This window comes from Dryobates pubescens, chromosome 13 (genome assembly GCF_014839835.1).
Source record: "Dryobates pubescens isolate bDryPub1 chromosome 13, bDryPub1.pri, whole genome shotgun sequence".
NCBI lineage: Eukaryota > Metazoa > Chordata > Aves > Piciformes > Picidae > Dryobates > Dryobates pubescens.
In genome coordinates, this window is record NC_071624.1 from 24,009,147 (window position 1) to 24,032,825 (window position 23,679).

At 45.9% G+C, this 23,679-nt stretch overlaps 1 protein-coding gene across 1 annotated transcript in view; it reads right to left on the reverse strand.

Annotated features, from left to right (window-relative positions):
• The window catches only part of GALNT17 (polypeptide N-acetylgalactosaminyltransferase 17), a 270,097-nt gene that overhangs the window by 201,830 nt on the left and 44,588 nt on the right, over positions 1–23,679 (reverse strand). Inside the window, exon 2 of the mRNA XM_009900481.2 lies at positions 8,240–8,423. Coding sequence (XP_009898783.1) covers positions 8,240–8,423 — 184 coding nt within the window. The remainder of the gene's footprint in view (positions 1–8,239; positions 8,424–23,679) is intronic.

Genomic DNA, 23,679 nt, shown 5'->3' on the forward strand with positions numbered 1-23,679 from the left:
AATAAAGATCGATACCAGTATTTATTCAAGAGCCTGCTGGGTTGTATCCCTGCTGGAAGAGCAATGAAGCAATAAAGCAGCTTTTTCCTCTTGTGCAAATCATCCAAGAGGCACCAAAGGTTGCAGCACCTTCCCTAGAAAGGCAGATGGGGTGCATGGCTGCCCAAAGGCACGCATGGCCTGCACACACAAGGCAGCAGTGGTGGCTCTTCAGATCCCAAGTGCCTTCATGAGGCCAGAGAAGGAAAATCCAAAGTGTTTCAGGTCTGAAGCTGAGAAAGGATCTTCCTGCCCCCATGATCTTCAGAGCAGAAAGGAGACAGATTTGGCCCAACCTCAAACTCTCCTCTGGAGAGCACCAGAATCTTGTGCAGCCTGGCAAAATCAACATGCTTGAAGCTGTACAGAGATCAGACAGATCACAGCATCACAGTATAACTAAGGTTGGAAGAGACTCCAAGGATCATTGAGTCCAACCTGTCTCCACAGACCTCATAACTAGGCCCTGACACCAAGTGCCACGTCCAATCTCCTCTTGAACACCTCCAGGGACGGTGACTCCACCACCTCCCTGGGCAGCACATCCCAATGACAAATGACTCGCTCAGTGAAGAATTTTCTCCTCACTTCGAGTCTAAACCTCCCCTGGCACAGCTTGAGACTGTGTCCCCTTGTTGTGGTGCTGGTTGCCTGGGAGAAGAGACCAACCCCTTCCTGGCTACAACCACCTTTCAGGTAGCTGTAGAGGGCAATGAGGTCACCCCTGAGCCTTCTCTTCTCCAGGCTAAACAACCCCATCTCCCTCAGCCTCTCCTCATAGGGCTTGTGATTGGGCAGAACGGGAAGTGTGGATAGAATACACCCAGCAGCCTGTCTCTGAACCACAGAACTGATCTCGTTTTGGTGAGCCTTGTTCTGAGGCACGTTTCCTTTACGCCAGAGCTTTGGCACTGTTACTCACTGCTTGATTTCTTTACTTGCTCTCCTAGAAAATGTTCAGGTGGCATCTTTCCAAGTATTGGAAATTATTACTTCTCCTTCTCTTTTTTATAGGGCTGAAGTTACAGAAAGCCAAGGGCAAGAGTGTTTTTCACACAACCTACAACTACCCAGCAGAGGAGCAGATAGACAACTAGTTCTGATTTTTTTCCCTAGAGACAAAAGTATCTTTTAATACACACCCACATGCTATCCAAAGTGAATTTCATATCTGCAACAGTCGTAGACTCTTTGTTTTTTTGCCTTCTTACATCATCTTGATTCCTTTCTAGTTTCCCCTTCAGCTATCCGATGAAGAAAAAGGCCTACATCTTGCCTCTTTTCCTTGATATTGTCTGCATGTAGGATTGAAAAAAAAAAGAACAATAAAAAACCAGAGAAACCCAAAACCTTGTTGCAAAAGGTAAAATACTAATATTGTGCATGCAAGAGAGAGAGAGCTCTTCTGACCTCCTCTCTTTGCAATAAACAGCAATGACTACAAATAAAGAGTCATGAAACTCTATTTCCCAGCAAATATCACCAGCATAATTCAAGCACTTCGTTTTTGTCTCCTTCTCCTCAGATTCATTTCATCAAGCCTGGCTAAACACCCCAGGGCAGGACATGACTCAGTAACTGGTGGAATACCAGAGCTGTGAGGCTCCAGGAACGTTCCAGCTACTAACAGCTTGAGGAAAACCAGCAATAAAGAGATCTCTCACTAGCTGCAATAGTATTTGCAGATCTCAGCCATGCCCAGCAAAAAGGGGAGGAAAGCAAAAAGCCTTTTGCTTCAAGCAAAGTGTGAATGAGGTTGTGGTCTGTTCTGGGAAGAAATGAGAGGCCAAGACAGATGTCGTGTCAGATGTGAGAAGCAGGACACAGAGCAGTCTCCTGCCCAAGTCATGATACATCCTGGGAAAGGTCCCATTCCAGTATCTTGCTACAAGAGCAAATGGAGACAAAGGCACCTGCAAAGCCTTTTGGTTATTTCCATACTGGAAGAGATTTGCTCTCCTTCAAAACAAACATGATAGCACATGAAACTTCCCTGAGCCCCATCAGAGCCAACCAGAGTGCAGAAGCTGAGCCTCACAGCAGTCTTGGGAGTCTGCAGGGGAAGATTGAGGGCAGATACAAAAGCATGCAGCATGGGATGAGAATATCTTAAGTCCAGCACAACAGAGAAGGCAGGTCTGGTCTCATAAGCAGGAGACTGAATTACAGTCTCCAAGGCCCACACTGCTGGACAGTCTCAATGTTGGTGCCATGGTTTAGTTGATGATATGGTGTTGGGTGATAGGTTGGACACGATGATCTCAAAAGTCTCTTCCAATCTGGTCAGGTCTGGTCTATTCTATTCTATTCTATTCCTAGGTCACACCTACATTGATAACTTTCCAAAGATGTATTTGGTTTCCATTATAAAACCAAAATCCAATTCTTTGGCCTGGCAACATCCCAGTAGAGTGGAGACTGAGACCCAAAGGTAGCCCCACAGCAGAGGGCAAGAGTCTCTCCAGGGGTGGGGAGACATCCCAAAAGGAGCAGTACCTCTAACTACAGCTCGCTCTCTCTACCTAGAACGTGTTCTAGCACCCAGTATGTACATGCTGAGAGCCTATGTGGGGCACACACAGACCACTGTGAATAAAAATAAAACCAAGAATGGATTTAGTTGCTCTTCAGTTAACTGAGTTATTGAAGAGCAACCCAAAGCCTTCTCTAAAACCTTCTTTTCTACAACCCCAGTCTTCTCTAAACCTCTCATTTCCACAACGCCAAGTCTTCTCTAAACTCCTCTTTTCCACTATATCCCAAAGAAAAGCTTTCAACTTGCTGCTACACAGAAGTCTCTGCTAATAAAACTCAGCTCAAGCCAGATGGTGCTAAAAGGCCCAATTGCTCCCAGACTCCCAAGGAAGGCAGCTACAGGAATAAATGGTGATTCAGCCACTTGAGACACTTGAGTGCAATGACTCTGACTCAACCCCCAAACACACCCCTGGGAAAAATTAAAATCATCTCAGTGATATGTAACTGTCCAAACTCTACCCATGGCCTCCAGGTGATGGTACAGCTCTACCCAGGACACTGCCCTGAGGCCATGTGGTCCAGCTAGCAAATGCAAAACTTTCACCATGTTCATGCTGCATGAACACAAAAGCAGATCAAGTCCCAGATGCACACCACCAAAGTCTTTCCATGCTTTGCCTGATCCATATGCAGGACCCATGAAGCAGGTAGGAGGAAGGGATAGGATCTCCTGGCTAGGAAGCCCTCAATATATCTGAAACATCAAGCTGTGAAAGGAGCTTATCACTTACACTATTTCACCCTCACTCTTCACTTTGATATCTTGAAGCTCACCTGCACGAGAACAGCTGCTGAGAGCTTTGCAGCAGCAGGAATATGTCATCTTCACCCAATGATTCAATAGTCTTAACAATTGTGGGTATTATTTCTCTTAAATCTACTTCTTAATCCCATAATGCCATAAAATACCACTGAATCAGAGCTTTGCAGGATTCCAGAAAGGAACAGACTCTTAAAGAGATAATGAGGACTCCACATTTACATTAGATAGGATTAAAAAGAGAGAATAGGGAAGCCAGAATGTACCAGACAGGCTAGGCAGATTATTCTGTGGGTTTCCTTAATTTGATTTCTTCAACCTGAAGCATCTGGTAATTCCTCCATTGGAGATTAGGCACTGGATAAGAATGGACAAGCAGATTGATCTACCATAGCCATGTTTATTTTCCTGCTACACCTAGGAGGGGTTCCCATTAAAGCACAGAATGAAGCAGAGGTGCATAAAGTCTAGCGGCAAAGCAAAGTCCCTAGGAGCCCATGTAAATAAGCTTCACTTTCAATAAAGAAAGCAACACATCTTCTTAGCTTCCCCCATCCTTCAGAGGCAAGCAGAAAACACTGTGAATTGATCAATGAAAAACTCACAGCTCAGCCTTGTCCCTCACAGCTTTTGCAGAAAACCAAAGAAAATCTCACATTTTTGGGAGGAGGATTTGGGTCCTGCAGTCTGCAGGCAGCACCTTGGGCACCTCTAATCTAGAAGCAGTAATTGTTTTCCAGAACACTCAGGAATCTCATCTTAGAAGTTCAAAAACCTAATCAAACAAGATAGAAATGTGTTGCCTGTATCTATCTCGCTGTGACACTGCTCTGCAGCAAGACTTGAAATAGGGTCCCTTGCACCAAAAGAAAAGTTCTCCCTTATGTTAGTCAAAGGAGTAGCTGTCTTGGTCATCCACACTGTAATATCATTATTTAATCCACTCTAAAAGCACACTGCAACACACACACAGCTCAACCTTTCCTACACAACTGAAAGCCAGGATCAGAAACATCTCACGAAATAAGCTCAAGATGAAGGGCTCCCAGGCACAGCTCCCTTATGCTAGCAGCACTATCATAGAATGGTCCAGGCTGGAAGGGGCCTCCAAAGGTCATCCAGTCTGACCTCTTTGCAGTCAGCAGGGACATCCCCAACTAGATCAGGTTGCCCAGGGCCTCGTTAAGTCTCACCTTGAATATCTCCAGGGATGGGACCTCAACCACCTCCCTGGGCAGCCTGTTACAGTGTTCCACCACCCTCATGGTGAAGAACTTGTTCCTAATATCCAATCTCAATCTACTCTTCTCAAGTTTGAAGCCATTGCTCCTCATCCTATCACTGGAGGCCTCTGCAAACAGTCTCTCTCCATCCTTCTAGTAGACCCCTTCAGGTACTGGCAGGCTGCTATTAGGTCTCCCCAGAGCCTCCTCTTCTCCAGGCTGAACACCCCCAGCTCCTCAGCCTACCCTCAGAGCAGAGGTGCTCCAACCCCCTGGTCATTTTTGTGGCCCTCTTCTGGACCCACTCCACCAGTACCACACACATTATTCCATGCATCCATAACATCAGCAGCACTTTTTTGGGAATCAGTGCAGCATAAAGGCCAGTGCTGCTCAGGTGGTGAACAGCAAGGCAGACTTTCTAACTTGAGCCTAAGAAAACAGCCCTGGCTTTTAAGCAAAGCAAAAAAAATCTCTCAAATAAACTGAATAAATCTCAAATAAACTGAAATAAACAGCCCTACTCAGACCACATCTGGAGAATTGTGTCCAGTCCTGGGCTCTCAGTTCAAGAGGGACAGGGAACTGCTGGAGAGAGTTCAATGGAGAGCCATGAGGACCTCCCTGGGCAGCCCATTCCAATGGCTAACAACTCTTTCTGTGAAGAACTTTCTCCTCATCTCCAGCCTAAACTTCCCCTGGTGCAGCTTGAGACTGTGTCCTCTTGTTCTGGTGCTGGCTGCCTGGGAGAAGAGACCAACCGCCACCTGGCTACAACCTCCCTTTAGGTAGGTATTCAAGAGGGGATTGGACAGGGCACTTGGTGCCATGGTTTAGTAGTCATAAGGTGTTGGGTGACAGGTTGGACTTGATGATCTCTGAGGTCTTTTCCAACCTTACTGATTCTATGGTTCATGGGCTGGAGCATCTCCTTATTCCACTTCACTTTGGGCATGGTCACAATTTAGTCATGAGGTCTGTGGTGACAGGTTGGACTTGATGATCTTTGAGGTCTCTTCCAACCTTGGTGATTCTGTGATTCTGTGAAAACATGGAGAGGAGGCAGACTGATCCAGCATGGCTGAGCACTCAGGAGGGTGACACTTGATCACAACAATCTTTTTCTTTCCATAAAGAGAGCATAAATAAGGATAAACCTATAAGCAACATCCACTGCTAGGAGCAGTCTGAGTCCATCAGCATTCCAGACACTGAACAGCCTTTAGCTGAACCAAACAGGCTTTCACTATTATATTTATAACTAATACATGCTTTGTAATGCTTATCAGCTGGAGGGGTTTCAACAGTTTTTCCCCAATAATGCTGCAATTTCCAAGCCATTTAGGCTAATTTCTTTTGACTTGGATCTATTTTAATCAGAGACCAGGGTACTTGACTTAAATGGTTTGTATTAAACCCTTCATAAAATCAGCCATAAAACTGCAAGCACAAAATAGCGGCTGGATCTCCAAGGCAGGAGCAGCAAAAGCTTCCAATCCTCCAAACTCCAGCCTATTTCATAACCAAACCAACTGTTCTCTCACAATACCAAGACAACTGATCCCTAAAAACAACTCCCAAAGCAATAACTAAAACGTGCTCCTGAAGTTCTCGCCCAGATCAAGGACGCTTAGTTATGCAGCTGCAGTCAGTGCCCACAAATTCTCTCCAAAGTCTTAGCCCAGCTCCAAAATGATGCATTTTTAATAAACTCCTGTGTCTGCCCTGTCCTCTCTACCACCCTTCCATGAAATGATGGATAGTGGCACTGAAGAAGAACACAATGGAAACCTAAAAATGTCAGAATTAATCCTTTTCTTCCCCCCCACCACATTACTTCTCAAATTAATTCTCACACAGTAATGCTGGCTCTGCTAGAAGTCAGAGTTCTGGATGAGAAATGAAAATAAGAAGCTCAGACTCAGGTAGCTGCTAGAGAAGGTCTCATTTGGAGGATTTGTCATTGTAGTGGGATTTGCATCTCGCACAGCCAAAGGCACCATGTGTGCCTGCAATTCATTTCGGCCGGACCTACCCTACCAGCAGAATTGGAGGTTGGGCCTCAATCCCTCTGAAAACTCATCCAAGTATTTCTGTTGTCAGTGGTTGACAGCCTTGGAAACACTGAGTGGCTGCTTGAAATGCATGCAGGATGTAGAGAAATGAGGGAACAAAAGCTCTCCACGCTCTCACATCCTCAACAATTTGCCAGTACGCTGGAGACATGTAGCTGCATCCCCCTGCTGCATGATTTCCAGTGGCTTGCAGATGGCTTTGTCACTGTCCTAATGACACAGGCATTGGACATGTATCTTTCAGAATCTCAATCTCTTCTCAGCTCATTCTTTTTTTGGTTTTTTTGTTTTTTGTTTTTTTTTTTATCAGGACTTTCACTCCAGGCCTGGACAAATTGACACTTTGCTATTTTGAGGAAGATTCTGCTAGCTGTATCTAAAATGAACTTTCATAAAGATAAACTCACAGCCTGTCTTTTCTCACACTCTTAATAAAATGATTTGGCAGCTCATTTAAAGGCTATTCTTCCATGGTGCTTAGCAGGTAAATATCATCATTGCCATCCTCTCAAAAGGTCATTGTGGAAAAAAATAGTAGAGAAAGGATATTGCAACCTGATCCACTGGGCTCTCTTTCAAAGGTGTTTGCACAGAGGTGTCACTGCTCAGCAGATGTTACTCTTTCTGACTGGCATTTTAAGCCATTCTTCATGTCTTCCTCCAAAGGGTGAAAGCACTTCCCTTGCTCACAGCAACCTCTCTGGGCTGCTTAAAGATCAACAGGAGATCCCACAGCAGCACCCCAGGTGGAGGACTGTGCTGGGAGGACTGGGAGGGCAGCCAGGCTGCCCCAGAGGTCTCGCAAGGACATGAAGGAGCTGACAGGGGAGGAGGAAGGGGGAGGCTTTGCACACATTTACAGGGCAACAGACACCAACAGCCCTTTGCTGACAAAAGCAGGTTTGAGCTTCTGATCACATTATTACCACCCAAAATAATGTGTTGCTTTAGGAAAATAAAAAGGGAAGGAGAGGAGTGGAAAGAAACTGACTTTTTTCCCCTGATAAATTCTTTATGAACTATCTCAGCTTCAGCCAAACTACATGGGCTGCTCATCACTGAGCATGGCCCTGTGAATGATAAGGAGGGAAGAATGAACAGTAACATCACAAGAACATGAAAGCAACTACCACTCCTAGAATCATAGAATCAACCAGGTTGGAAAAAACCTCAGAGATCATCAAGTCCAACCTATTACCTAATACTTGACACCTCGTGACAAATAAACCATGGCTCCAAGTGCAACATCCAAGCCTTTTTTGAACACCTCCAGGGACAGTGAAGTCTGATTTTCCTCCAGGCCCTATACTTGCTGTGATTGCATGTCCAGGGGGTCAGCATCCTGTCAGGTTTATGGCAAAAGCCCTCTGGCTTCAAAGTACATTGGGCCAGACCCTAGTCCAGCATGAGAACAATATGGACCATCCAAGCCTTCTTTAAACTCCTCCAAGGACAGGAACTCCACCACCTCCCTGGGCAGCACATTCCAATGGCCAATTACTTTTTCTGGGAAGAACTTTCTCCTCACCTCCAGCCTAAACTTCTCCTGGCTCTTAGATGACACCCAAAGATCTGCCCTCCATCATGGAGCAAGTGGTACTTACTTGGTTGGGCGATAATCTGGTATGGAACGATCCAGTGAAATTTTCTCACTGAGGTAGGAGTTGTAGCCATATTTCTCATGTGGTCCTTTTGCTTTCTCCTCCTCATCAGGGGACAGCGTGGCTGGAAGCCCACCTTTACCACGTCCACCATAGCCTTCAATGAGACCGAGTGACTTGGACAGACCTTGAGAGAAAAGGAAAAAGCAACCACGGGCATCAGAATTCATCACTGTCATTTCCAAGCTAGCAAAGAAACAAGAGAATTAACCTGAAAACCCAGGGCCTTTGGATTTGCTTTTCTGAAAACATTTCAAATTCCAGTTCTTTGGCCCAATGCTGCAACAAAAAAAGACTCAAGGTCTTGAAATCTACCACGGTCTGGGTGCGCTGCTCCTGATAGCTCTGCCACCACAACCCAACTGATAACCTGTCCCAGGGATCCATGCATTCATTTAGTTGTTAGGAAGGTTATTTAGGCCTCCTTCTTACTCTCAGAGAGGTAATTACATATAAGGTTAGATGTCCCCAGGAGAAGGATAGCTTGAGCACAGAGTAAAAATAAAATAGGGTTGGTTAACTGCCAGCTGAATGAATTTTTGCTCAGTACGAGCAGTGAACAGCATACAAATGGTATGGATTTAAAAACAATTTCCCCTCAAAGCTTTCTTATCTTTTAAAGTACAGCATCCCCAGACCTTTATCAAGCACAATTATTTCTTTATATCTGCATAGCTGAAGGAAATAGGCAAAGTTCAACACAAGCTGCACACAAAAAAAAAGAGCTATATTGGTGATTTGGTGCTGATTGTGGGAAGCCAAGTTCATGCTCATGTTATTTATTAGAGAGGACACCTGGAGCTGTAATATCTTTAACCAGCAGAGACTCTTCTTTTTGTCAGAAACAACAACAAAACAATGGGTGATTTGGTTTTGTTATTGGGGCTTTGGTGGATTTTTTGGTTGGGTGGTTTTCACAGGCTCAGAGGATGTCAGGAGTTGGAAGGGACCCAGTCTCAAGCTGGAGGTGAGGAGAAAGTTCTTCACTGAGAGAGTTGTTAGACTTTGGAATGTGCTGCCCAGGGAGGTGGTGGAGTCCCCATGCCTGGAGGTGTTCAAGAGGGGATTGGATGTGGCACTTGGTGCCATGGTCCAATGGGCATGAGGTCTTGGGTGACAGGTTGGACTTGATAATCTTTGAGGTTTTTTCCAACCTTACTGATTCTATGATTCAAAGAGATCATTGAGTCCAAACCCGTGCCAGAGCAGGACCATACAATCTAGCTCAGGTCACACAGGAACACATCCAGACAGGCCTTGAAAGTCTCCAGAGGAGACTCCACAACCTGCTCTGGGCAGCCTCTTGCAGTGCTCTATGACCCTTACAGCAAAGAAGTTCCCCCTTGTGTTGAGGTGGAGCCTCCTGCACTGCAGCTTACATCCATTGTTCCTTGTCCTATCCTCGGGACCAACTGAGCAGAGCCTGTCCCCTCCCTCCTGACCCCCAGCCCTCAGATATTTAGAAACATTTATTAGATCCCCTCTCAGTCTTCTCCTTTCCAGACTAAAGAGCCCCAGGTCCCTTGTTGGTTTGGGATTTTTTGCTTGGTTTATGGGGTTTTTTTGGTTCTTTTTTGTTTTGTTTTGTTATTTTGTGTTGCTGTTTGTTTGTTTAAATAAAGGCACCAGGATATAATTCCCTTTGTTTTCATGCCAGAGCCCTGATTCTAAGAGAACAGACTGCTGTCACCACTGCCACTTTTGAAGAGACGATAAGTTTATGCATAGAGCTTCATGATGACCATATTCCAGCTCCCACACCTACCATACATCTGCACTGCCCTGGAGAAAATGTTTTGCCTTAGCTACAAAATGTGATGATTGCAGAGGTCTTTGCCAACCAAAACAACTCTATGAGTCTCTAAGACACAGATTTAAACACTCTTTTTTTTCTCTTCAACAACTAGGGATTGTGAGGCAGTAAGAAAATCTCTTATCAATGTAAATCACAGTTCCAGGCACTAAATAGAGAGTATTATTACTACTCCTTTTGACAGGGAACCTCTAAACAGCCTTTCCTAGTAGGGAGCTTCTGAGAGTTGATGGAGTTCCTCTGACCGTGCTGGGCTTGAGCAGATTTTATCTGAGGACAATGATAACAAATCAGCTGCAAGGAGCAGCTGGCTGTGACACAGGGATGGATTAGATATCCAGGCTGCCTTTTTCCATTTCCAGGCTCAGCAATAGCCAGAGGAATAAGTCAAGAAAGGTGAAACTTCCTGGCCTGCAGAAGGCCAGAAGATCACTCAGTGAACTCCCTGACCCCAAACAGCTGGAGGGACAAGGTTCAGCTTGTTTATGAAGAGAGACTGATTTCATTTCAGACACAGGGCCAAGTTTCAGCTGGTTTATGAAGAGACATCAATTTAGTTGCAGACACAGACTCTAACAAAATCAAAACAGTATTTTTCTCACAAAGAGACCTTTTTCTTCCAAACCCCCATTTCCTTATCAAAATCAGATCCTTCTGCTCCAGCACAGTGCACATGCAGCTGCATCAGTTTCCTTGGGGCACTCTAGCTCGTGCTTCTTGTTACACCAAAAAGACAAAATACCTTCCTGAGCTGACCAGCTGAGGGTTTTACCACTGTAGCAGACACATTCTAACAGAAATACAGTTTAGGATTTTGATTCCTTCTTCTTAACCTTTCCAATGAAATGTTGCCCCCAAAATCAGCAAGGAAATTTTACTGCCTGTCAATGTCAGCTCTTGGCCAGAAAGGCTATCAACCAAAGCTATAAAAGTCTTTCCACAGCAGGCAGCACACTCATACTTCTACTAGAGGGCTCCTCAGCACCTACCACTTTGGTTTTAAAGCTTGATTTTGCTTTTCTTCATGAAAATGTCAGCAATACAGACTGAGGATTTACTGGACAGCACAAGGACACATTCCTTCTTTGCTCATCTGTGGGTTTATTACAGAATAAAGATGCCCAAGAGGATGGTGGACACTCACAAGCTCTATGAGGTGAGGCTGAGGGAGCTGGGGTTGCTTAGCCTGGAGAAGAGGAAGCTCAGGGGAGACCTTACTGCTCTCTACAAGTCCCTGAAGGGAGGTTGTAGCCAGGTGGAGGTTGTTCTCTTCTCCCAGGCAACCAGCACCAGAACAAGAGGACACAGTCTCAAACTGCACCAGGGGAGGTTTAGGCTGGATGTCAGGAAGAAATTCTTCCCAGAAAGAGAGATTGGCCATTGGGATGTGCTGCCCAGGGAGGTGGTGGAGTCACCGTCACTGGAAGTGGTTAAAAGGAGCCTGGATGAGGTACTTAGAGCTGTGGTTTAGTTGATTAGATGGTGTTGGGTGATAGGTTGGACTTGATGATCTCAAAGGTCTTTTCCAACCTGGTTAATTCTGTATTCTGTTCAAATCACCTTGAGCAGAACACCCCCACCTGTCCCAAAATACAGCAAAGACATAGGTAGAGTCAAGACAGACCTATCTGTGTCCCCATGCCCTCAGCTATCTTGATGTAGCAGGCTGTGCTGTGACACAGCAAAAAGAATCATGGAATTGTAGGATGCCAGGTTGAAAGGGACCTCAAGGATCATCTGGTCTGACTTTTCTAGGTGATAACACAATTCAAAGGTCCTGGTGAGATGAAGTCTCTCTGGTGACTGCACAATCACTGGAGAAATGTCCAGACATAACTTCCTATTCAGCAGCTTTGACTGCCAAGCCTATAATGCCATCAGCTGCTTTATTCCAAGACCCTAGTTGTGACAGCTACACACACACACACCCCCCAACATGCACTTCTCAGCTACACACACACACATCCAACATGCACTTCTCTCTCCTAAGTATAGCCCTTATTTCTGCACAGGAACTTCCCACTTCCTCTACCAGCATAAACCTCATCTCAGTAAGGACAGAGAAATCTGTCCTATTTAAACCAAAGAATCAATAAAAGGTGATCTCTTAATGTCTTGGGCAAGGCCCTACCACGAGACCATCATCCTCCCTTCCCATGCCACCCAGCCTAGCAAACACACCCGCAGGGAGACTCTCAAAGATGAACATTCCCAGGTGCAATGTGACAGGGAGGATCTCCATGTCTGTTCCTGTGCTGGTTGAACATTTCATCCTCCAGTCTGGGCTGTCAGAAGGACTCATCCACACAGCTGGGATGTCACTTTGGTGTACAGCACTTTCAAGCAACGTTCAAGCAATGTTTGGCAAGCATGACAATACACATCCAAACAGAAGAGGAAAAAAAGTCACTTCTAAGTGGCTCAAAAGATGCCTCAGGAGAGGCAGGACTGAAAACAGTTACAACAGAACCAGCCAATACATTTATTCATTCACTTTTACTAGCCTCTTTTTAGGGCTTCACTAAAGAAGGGCACATTTCTGCCTGGTTTTGCTATAGAATCATTGAACCACTGAATGGAGGGGGTTGCAAGAGACCTCTGGAGATGACCTAGTCCAATCCCTCTGCTAATGCAGGTTTGCCTAGATCAGTTTGCACAGGAACATGTCTGAGCAGGGTTCTCCACAGAAGGAAGCTCCACAGCCTTCCTGGACAGCCTGATCCAGCACTCTCAAAGTAAATTATTTTCTCCTTAGGTTCAAGTGAAACCTCCTGTGTTCTAGTTTGCCCCTTGTCCTATCACTAGCCACCAATGAAGAGCCCAGCCCCATTCTCATGAACTCCACCCTTTAGTGACTGATAACCCTTGAGCTCCAGGCAGCAGCTTCTGGAGTAGCCAGAAAGCATAATTAATAATTTCATTCTTTATGAGCTCTTGACATCTCTATGTGTTCTGCCTTTGAGTGTCTAATTCTCTTTGAATGTTTTATTTGCAAGGGTGTAGAAATGGCCTTCACCTAGTAGTTTCTTTAAAGTGGTCAGTTTGTGATTTAGTTTTAGGAAAACAAAGCACTCTTGCAGCCCAGAAGGCCAATGGCAGATCCAGAGAGGTGATTCTGCCACTTTGCTCTGCTCTGGTGAGACCTCACCTGGAGTACTGCGTGCAGGTCTGGAGCCCTAAATATAGGAAGGACATGGACCTGATGGAGAGAGTCCAGAGGAGGACCATGAATATGATCAGGGCATTGCAGCAGCTCTGCTACAAGGACAGGCTGAGGGAGCTGGGGGTGTTCAGCCTGGCTAAGAGGAGGTGCTATGGCAACTTCTTCCACTTTCCCTTCGTAACCCATGTGGAAAGATCGTTTGGTTCTTATAGGACAAGTGAGCTGCCACACCATGTTCAAGCAGTCCAATGTTGCATATGAATGATTAAGTGCCTCTGGGCATGCAGCAGGAGAAAGGGGACATTGCCTCTGAAGCCAGCTGCTGCCCACACGCAACTATTCAGGGCTGCCTTGCAGCACAGCCTTCTACTGTGACCTCTTACTAGCACACGCTTGTAGCATCTTCACGCTTTGAAAGCCTCCAGTCCTTTGCCAAAACTGCTTGAAACTGGCCCAGAAGGGCCAGAAGTTACACAGGGAGCCACAATGAAGAAGAAAGAGGAAGGGCATGACCCCATAAGTTTATTCCTTGAAGGACAGGCTAAAATGTAGAGTCAGAACTGTTCCCAAGTGACAGACAAAATCCTTTATCATTCTGGGCAGGCAGCAAAGCAGAAGTGCTGAACTGCCGCCAAGAAGTCTCTCCTGATGCCTGCTCCAGCCTATCCACAGCGATAAACAGCACTAATCCCCCACAAAAAAAGAGCTTGATCTTTGGAGTAAATTCACCCCTGAGTGAATTTTGCTAGCTCATGAGATGGTAATGGGCTGTATCAAGATTAGATGTTCAATGTAGATCAGAGCTCTGAGCAGTTGTGATCTTCACTCATCCTTAAGCCACATTCACCCAACAAGTGCCTCAGAAAGAAAAACAGGGCTTTTTTTATTTTTTTTTCCTTCAGAATCTCCTAAAGCATCTGAATTCTGGGACAAAAGGAGTGTACTGCTCTCCCACTGCAGGAAAAGAAAGGAAAAAAGACACCACTTTGAGCTGCTAAGCTCTGAGCCGCTCCTGCTGCAGTGGCCAGGCATCGGATCCCCGGGGGACTGACAAAGAGTTGGTTTTCTTCAAGATGATGTGAAGATTTAATCTCTACAGCAAAACTATTCCTAGACTCAGTACAGTTACAGCAAATGTATTATTCTCTCCTTCAACTTGCAGTCTCTTTCATAAGGAGACAGGAGTTTGGTAGGGTAGAGGAAACCTTCGGTAAAACGCAATACAATGTGGGACACAGGCTTCACTTCTAAAGCACCCAGCCCAGGAGGCTCCTCAGGCAGCAGGTATGATGGAAAGGCATCCTGCTCTATGTCAGCCTGCATGAAGGGAGAACTTAACCCCACTGACCCAAACCTTAGCTGAGAAAACATCTTTCACTAAGGTGGTGAGGGAAGACACTGAAAAGCAGTGCTGAGAAACATAGAATCATAGAATCAATAAGATTGGAAAAGACCTCAAAGATCATTGAGTCCAACCTCTCACCCAACACCTCATGACTACTAAACCATGGCGCCAAGTGCCACATCCAATCCCCTCTTGAACACCACCAAGGATGGTGACTCCACCACCTCCCTGGACAGCACATTCCAAGGGCTAACAACTCTCTCTGTGAAGAGCTTTCTCCTCACCTCCAGCCTAAACTTCCCCTGGCACAGCTTGAGACTGTGTCCTCGTGTTCTGGTGCTGATTGCCTGGGAGAAGAGACCAACCCCCTCCTGGCTACAACCTCCCTTCAGATAGTTGTAGAGAGCAAGAAGGTCTCCTCTGAGCCTCCTCTTCTCCAGGGTAAGCAACACCAGCTCTCTCAGCCTCTCCTCATTGGGCTTGTGCTCAAGGCCTCTCACCAGCCTCTTTGCCCTTCTCTGGACACATTCAAGAGTCTCAACATCCAAACAGAGGTCCTGAGCCTCAACACTGGGGGTGGAGGGAAAAGAACAGGAGGAAATAATACAGGACAGATTTCTGGAACAGTCAATTTTTTAAGTTGCATCCTTCCTTTTTTATGTCATCCTGCTGCCTGGCTTACAGAGTATATATAGAATCATTAGGGTTGGAAAAAACCTCTAAGATCATTAAGTCCAACCATCACCCCAACACCACCATGGCTGTTAAACCACATCCCCAAGGGCCTCATCTTCACATTTTTTCAACCCCTCCACCACTCCCTGGGCAGCCTGTTCCAATGCCTGACCACTCTTCCAATCAGAAATGTTTCCTAATATCCAACCTAAACCTCCCCTGGTGCAACTTGAGGCCCTTTCCCCTCATCCTGCAGCTCAGATGGAAAAGGCACATTCCCATAGGAAAGAGGAGCACGAACCCTTCCTTCTCTAGAGGAATAAATAATGCTGAAGGGTACTGGAAAATGAGGGAAGCATAAAGAGAAAATTAAAGTGGATGTCTTTGAAAAGTAGAGCTCTTATTAAGCTAAGTACCATGGATCTTCAAGCCCAAATGGCTCTCCTAGGCAAGCGTGCTTCTGGCCTCGCTTCAGCCAGAGATCTGGAAATTAAGGAGAAATTTCTGACTCGGGGATATAAAAGCAGAACCGATGAGGTAAATGTGCTAATGGGAGCCACGTGTTACACTGCACACACTGCCTCTGCCTGACCTCCCACTGAAGATGGGGAGAGAGGATAGCAGAGAGGCTTTCAGGGGTGTTTTATGAGACAAAAGAATAGCTAGCAAAGGGTGAAATGTCGCAGGTTATGCTAGAAATCATGGAAACTGCTGAAGTTTTTAGTGTTGTCCTGCTGATCGCTGCAAATGCAGACTATTAAAGGCAGGACTCATTAACGATAAGGGTAATTGGCAGACTAACGGGCACCAATTTTCCCTTGTAGCTTTGGTGGAACCTGAGATGTTCTGTTTTCTCCCTGCAGCAGTTTCTACACGATTTTTACCCAGTCTTTGCTTAGACTTTTTGTTTAGCAGGCTAAACAACCCAAGTTCCTCTGACTATAGCTTCTACCTACTTCACAAACCCTATGAGGAGCAGCTGAGGGAGCTGAGGGTGTTTATCCTGGAGAAGAGGAGGCTCAGGGGAGACCTTCTTGCTCTCTACAACTACCCAAAGGGAGGTTGTAGCCAGGTGGGGGTTGGTCTCTTCTCCCAGGCAACCAGTGGCTATAAAAGTCCTTCCACAACATGCAGCACACGCATACTTCTACTAGAGGGCTCCTCAGCACCTACCACTTTGGTTTTAAAGCTTGATTTTGCTTTTCTTCATGAAAATGTCAGCAATACAGACTGAGGAGTTACTGGACAGCACAAGGACACCTTCCTTCTTTGCTCATCTGTGGGTTTATTACAGAATAAAGATGCCCAAGAGGATGGTGGACACTCACAAGCCCTATGAGGTGAGGCTGAGGGAGCTGGGCTTGCTTAGCCTGGAGAAGAGGAGGCTCAGGGGAGACCTTCTTGCTCTCTACAACTACCCAAAGGGAGGTTGTAGCCAGGTGGGGGTTGGTCTCTTCTCCCAGGCAACCAGCACCAGAACAAGAGGACACAGTCTCAAGCTGCACCAGGGCAGGTTTAGGCTGGATGTTAGGAAGAAATTCTTCCCAGAAAGAGAGATTTGCCATTGGGATGTGCTGCCCAGGGAGGTGGTGGAATCACCGTCACTGGAAGTGTTTAAAAAGAGCCTGGATGTGGCACTTGGTGCCATGGTTTAGTTGATCAGATGGTGTTGGGTGATAGGTTGGACTTGATGATCCCGAAGGTCTTTTCCAACCTGGTTAACTCTGTGTTCTCTACCTATGTAACATACAGCCAGGTGCTGCTCAAGGGCTATGGAAATTGTCTAGGGAGTAAAAAAATACAACTGTGTCAGCTGTCTTTGCTCTCCTGAAAGCATCCCTAGGCTCCTGCTAAGGAAACCAAAATTAAAGGGATCAGAAGGTAAGAAATCACTTTCCTGGGAAAAAGAAAACAAATAAATACAAATCAAAAAATAAACACCAAAATACCAAACAAAAAATAAACACCAAAAAAACCCAAAACCCAACCCAAAATACATTTTAAAAATGAGCTTACCATAGAATCTCAGAATCATTTTGGTTGGAAAAGACCCTTAAGATCATCCAGCCCAACCTTTCTCTAACTGTTCCAAGGCTGCTGCTAAACCATGGCCCTCAGCACCACACCTCTGGCCCTTTTAAAAGTCTCCAGGCATGGGGATTCAACCACCCTCCCTGGCAGCCTGTTGCAGTGTTTAATAACCCTGTCAGTGTTGCTGGAGTCCAGTAGAACAATCAGCATTCCCCTGAACCCTCTGCAATTTTATTCAGTGTATGTTTTCCCCAGGGCTGCCCAAAAGCTAGTACCAAAAGCCAGTATATCCCCCGAATCAGATGCTGCAGCAGGCTTCCAACAAATCCCCTTTGCTAAAGGATCAATGCTATCACCTTCCATTTGGACAGTGCCTTTCTAGTGAGCTGTCTTTCAGCATATCTGAGCATCTCCTTCAGCTGCAATGCTCCCACAGAGCTGTTTGGTGTCCTTTGCCATGCAAATGATTTGTTGCTTCACCACAGAGATAAACAGGAACACGATGGCTGAGAAAGGTGGTTTCAAGAAGATTTCAAACCTCTGGCTTCACACTGAATGACAAACATGAAATACAACCCAGCAGCAGATGAGTGCTGCTGGGCCCATGCTTAGCAAGCAGGGATTTTAGCCAGGCATAGGCAAACTGAAAATATTTCACCTGTAATCCAATATATTTAATCTCTTAAAAAGCTCTTCTGCATGGAAAATGAGCTTGTCCAATTAAGATTTCACTTAAATACTTGTGATGGGTGGGTGTGCAAGAATCATACTCATTTTCCTGAAGCCAAGTCAGGGAAGGACCAAACCAGGCTGCCCAGGACAGGCACAGCTCCTCAGAATCACAGCATCACCGAAGTTGGAAAAGACCTCAGAGATCATCAAGTCCAATCTGTCACCCAACACCTCATGACTACTAAACCATGGCACCAAGTGCCACATCCAATCGCTTCCTAAACACCTCCAGTGATGGGGACTCCACCACCTCCCTGGGCAGCACATTCAATGGCTAACGGCTCTCTCAGTGAAGAACTTTCTCCTCACCTCCAGCCTAAACTTCTCCTGGCACAGCTTGAGACTGTGTCCTCTTGTTCTGGTGCTGCTTGCCTGAGAGAAGAGACCAACCCCCACCTGGCTACAACCTCCCTTCAGGGAGCTGGAGAGAGCAAGGTGGTCTCCCCTGAGCCTCCTCTTCTCCAGGCTAAGCAACCCCAGCTCCCTCAGCCTCTCCTCACAGGGCTGTGCTCCAGACCCCTCCCCAGCCTCCTTGCCCTTCTCTGGACACCTTCAAGTCTCTCAATGTCCTTCTTAAATTGAGGACCCCAGAACTGGACACAGGACTCAAGGTGTGGCCTCAGCAGTGCTGAGCACAGGGCACAATGACTTCCCTGCTCTTGCTGGCCACACTATTCTTGATGCAGGCCAGGATGCCATTGGCCTTCTTGGCCATCTGGGCACACTGCTGGCTCATGTTCAGCCAGCTGTCAATCAGCAGCCCCAGGTCCCTTTCTACTCATTACTAAATATACTTAAGGATAGGTTAGACAAGCATTTGGACCATGAATATTTAAGCACAGCTGAACTTATACCATTAGAGGAAGAGTCAGATAATGCCAGGGTTTCTTTGCACCTTTTACTCTATCAAAAGGATGAGAGAAGAGGGCACAAAATGCACAGAATTGGAAGCCTTGTTTGAAATGCTTTAAAATGTATATACACTGCTCACGTATGTAGATGCAGCTATGTGAACACATATTCAAAATGGAAGTTTTCTTATCTATATGGAAATGGAAACACAGAGAATTACCTTCAGAGCCAGAAGGAGGATCAGCACTCAATGCAAGGAGAACACAGGAGAATTTTAAAGCCAGTCTCACCCCGTTCAGACCATTACACTACCAGGTTCTGGTTCTCAAGTGATAATTTCCCAGTCAAGATTCAACTGGGCACAAAATCACAGAAATCCTTCACCTGGCTAAGACTTCTAGTTCAGAGGAATGATTTAGTTGATTCTACAAGCTGGGACTATTGGAAGAGCTTGGACATAGATCTATGCTCCCTGAAAATCTGAAGATGTTATTATCTACCAGTCTGCTCCATATTTTTAACATGATTTACTGGGGGGGGGAAAGAGAAAAGGTGGGGAAAAAGAGGGGGAAAAAAGAGACAAAAAGGAGCAGGCATAAAAGAAAAGGGGGAGGGAAAAAGAGAAAAGGGGGAGGGAAAAAGAGAAAAGGGGGAGGGAAAAAGAGAAAAGGGGGAGGGAAAAAGAGAAAAGGGGGAGGGAAAAAGAGAAAAGGGGGAGGGAAAAAGAGAAAAGGGGGAGGGAAAAAGAGAAAAGGGGGAGGGAAAAAGAGAAAAGGGGGAGGGAAAAAGAGAAAAGGGGGAGGGAAAAAGAGAAAAGGGGGAGGGAAAAAGAGAAAAGGGGGAGGGAAAAAGAGAAAAGGGGGAGGGAAAAAGAGAAAAGGGGGAGGGAAAAAGAGAAAAGGGGGAGGGAAAAAGAGAAAAGGGGGAGGGAAAAAGAGAAAAGGGGGAGGGAAAAAGAGAAAAGGGGGAGGGAAAAAGAGAAAAGGGGGAGGGAAAAAGAGAAAAGGAGATAAACCAAGGAGGAAAAAACAAGGCAGGACTTAGCCACAGAACTGTCTTAGAGTCAGAAAACTGTAGACTGGGAAAAGCTCTTTGCAACTCAGCAGGGAGAACTGACAGTGGTTCCATGGGAGCCTTGCACATGATATAAAAGACAGGACTGAGGGTGATTTATATCCCAGGGAAAACCTCAGAAATCTCAGACACGTGCAAAGTATTCCTAGCAATTTAATTCAGGCAATGCTCTTCCCTAGTGTGTACTGACATGGCCTCAAGTTGCACCATCAGGGCTTTAAGATTGGATATTGGAAAAGTTTCTTTCCTGCAAGAGTGGTCAGGCACTAGAACAGGCTGCCCAGGGAGGTGGTCGAGTCACCATCCTTGGAGGTGTTCAAGAAACCTAGCGACATGGCAATTTGGGACATGGTGGTGTTGGATTGACACTTAATGATCTTAGAGGTCTTTTCCCACCTTAATGATTTCCATGATTCTATGACATAACCAACTCAAGAGATGCCCTGCTGCTGGGAGCTCCCCCTTTCAAAGGAGCAATTCAAATCAAGAGGCCAATTGCTTGTGGTTGTTCAAGGTTTGTTTCTAAACAACCAATGGCACCCTGCTGCAGTTACAACCTTCAGCCTTGTCTCTGGTTTGGGTGGCTGTGTCCTTCCTGTGCTGTTCCCCCCTTTCATCCTGTGCCCCACAGCACATGGTGTTCAGCAGTGCTGTCTGCACCCCAAAGCATCTGTGTCCTACCTGTGTCACAGTTCACTAAGAGAGTCATTAGCCATTGGAATGTGCTGCCCGAGGAGGTGGTGGAGTCACCATCCCTGGAGGTGTTCAAGAGAGGATTGGACATGGCACTTGGTGCCATGGTTTAGTCATGAGGTCTGTGGTGCCAGGTTGGACTTGATGATCTTTGAGGTCTCTTCCAACCTTGGTGATTCTGTGATTCTGTGAGATTAAATATCCTTTAATAAGCCACATCACTGCATCAGCAGGTGCCAGACACATGTATTTTGAAGGCAAGGCTTTGATATATTTGAGGCAGTTGCCAAGTGATGGAGCGACAAAGGCAGCCCCAGCAGCTGGCTCATGATTCCAGATAACAGCCTGGGATCTGGGGGGGGGGGAAGGGAGGGAGGGTGGGGGATGGATGAAGTGCATTTGCAGAAAAGGTATAAAGAAACAAATGTGTGGCAGCAATCTCACTTGCACATTATGGCAGAAATACAAATGTATCTCTGTGACTAACGTACGGGGCCGTCATACCCTGGACTTATCGCTGTTATTTACTGGAGAGAAGGAGGGGAAAGAAGGGCACAAAGCAGTAGATCAGAATGTCTAGCAAAAAAGGGAAGAAAAAAAAAATCAGGATCAAAACCATCACAAAGATCATTTAGTGAATTTAGTGAGAAGGCTGACTCCAGGCACACCGCATCCACGTATGAGATGCTGAGGAACTCCAGAGAGCTCACTTTATTAAGCCCTGCCTAAGGCCTGCTTTCAAGGATTCAGTCTCCCTGGGATGCAGGCACAATCACTTCCCCACCACCTCACAGCAACATGTTTCCATGAAGTGCTCAGAACAGTCCAAAGCAATCTTCTCACTGCTCTTTTGTACTGCCACAACCCATCTCAAAGAACCATCACACCCAGGTAGCAACAAGATAGCAAAGAATGATATCAGAGAGCGGGGGAGAAAAGCTGTAGAAGAGCACCAATGCGACCAGAACCCAGTAATGAGACCTAATTAGAGAGCGGAGATGCCCAGCACAGCAGAACAAGCATCCCTCAGCACAGCATCCTGGGGCATGTAGCTCAATTCAGCAGTGATACCACCAGATCTGCATGGCTTAAGCCCGTGTTCTTGGTAAGACAGTCATCAGCAACCTGGATTTAATTTATTTCAAGGACTCTTTCTCTCCACCACTGGGCACTCAGTTGGCTGCAGGAAAGATGCTCCCCAGGCTTCTCCCTCCAGGCCTGTTTTGCCTTTCCCACAGTTAAAACCAAAGCAGTACCACAGGAGCAGGACTGGTTGCCCCACTACCAGCCATAAAATCTGAGAGCTTCCTGTGAGAGTTCCAGGACAAGAGGGGTACTCCAGGCATAGGACTTTGTGAGAGCTGAGTGTTTGGTGCAGGAGCAGGATATCACAGCTTCTCCTCAAGCTGACAGCAGAGAGGTTAAAGAGCACCACTAAAAGCTTTGTCCAGCAATACATCTGCTATGAGTTATCATACAGCTATCTAAAAACTGATAAAGTGCTATAAGAAGAGTCTGTATTAGCAGCCTACCAATGCAATATAACATAAACCATGGCAGGACATCACATTAAAGATCTGATCCTGTTCCAGCAACCTGAAATCAATTTATGGTACATCACCATTCAGAAGAAAGCCCCTGGTCCATGCACCTAATGGTGTATTGATTCAGCAAACACCTAAGTGCTACCTCTGCACATGATGGACTCTGCTGAAGCACCCAAGCTATTCCTATCCACACCAACTGACTCAGTGTCTATTGGAAAGCTCAGGACACAGGGGCTTGAATGAGAAAGGCCAAGGGTAAAAAGCAATCTTGCACATCCTTGCTGGTCAGCCATGAGCCTGTTTGGGTGATGAATTAAGCAATTGTCTGCAGCTTTATTTTTAGCAGGCACATTGCAATTTGAGCAAGTACAAACTATCTTGCTTTCCTATTTGAGCTGCCTGGAAATCAGTCTGGTGGGACACACGTTTCTGTGCAAGACCTGCTCAGAGAAGACGGCAAGAGCAGCACAGAGAGCAAGAGCAGCTCTTTTGCACAAAGAAGTTACAGATGTCCCATCACTGCAAGATCAAGGTCAGGTTCAAGGTGCTCAAGGTCAGGTTGGATGAGGCTTTGAGTAACCACTGGAACTAGGCAATCTTTAAATGCCCCTTCCCAAACAAACCGTTCCACAACTCTGTGATACTGCACTGAATCTGCACTGCATTTACTTTGAGATCCAACTCAAGCATCAGAAGGCACAAAGGAAAATTAGGATACATTGTTCATTAGAATATCTTCTATAATACAGGCAATTTAAGAAGATCCCAAACTCTCCTGCCCTCAGCAGGAAAGCATCACCCCCCTCATTTGTGCTGATGCAGTGATTTATGGGGCCATTCTGCAAACTATTCATCCCTGAGCAGTCACTCCCACCAGCCACTGTCATAAACCCAGCATCAGGTGAACCTTCTGTTTGACTCTGCATTGCTGCTTTTATGTTCCACTGTAAAATTTAACTTCTTTTGTAAAGCAGTCCATTCCCCCCTCCCCCCTGCCCCATCAAAACCCTGCTCCTGCTTGGATATACTGCAGAGATGCTGAGCTTCAGCACCAGCACAGGCCCATGCAGCCAAAGGTGGGGAAACCAGTTCTTAAAGCCATCTTGTCCCCCAGAGAAACTGTGACTTAGAAATACACCTGCAGCAGGACAGGAACGCCTCCAGGAACAAGAGCAGAGACACAGGAACAGGTATGGAAGCAGGAAGAGAAAAGAACCCTCAAAAATACAAGCCAAGATTTCATTTAAAACCCATTCATAAGCTAAAACCAATAATTTGCACTTTCATTTTCACAAGGGATGTTATTTCCAGGTCATGTTTCTACAAAAAGCTGCTAGTATTTGTGTTTTCTTTTAAATCCACGTTCTTGTTTTCCTTTCTGTAAACCATTTCCTCTCTCTACAGATCAGCCTCATGGAAGGAGGAAAAGAAGTTGCCATTTGGTAAGAAAGGAAGTGA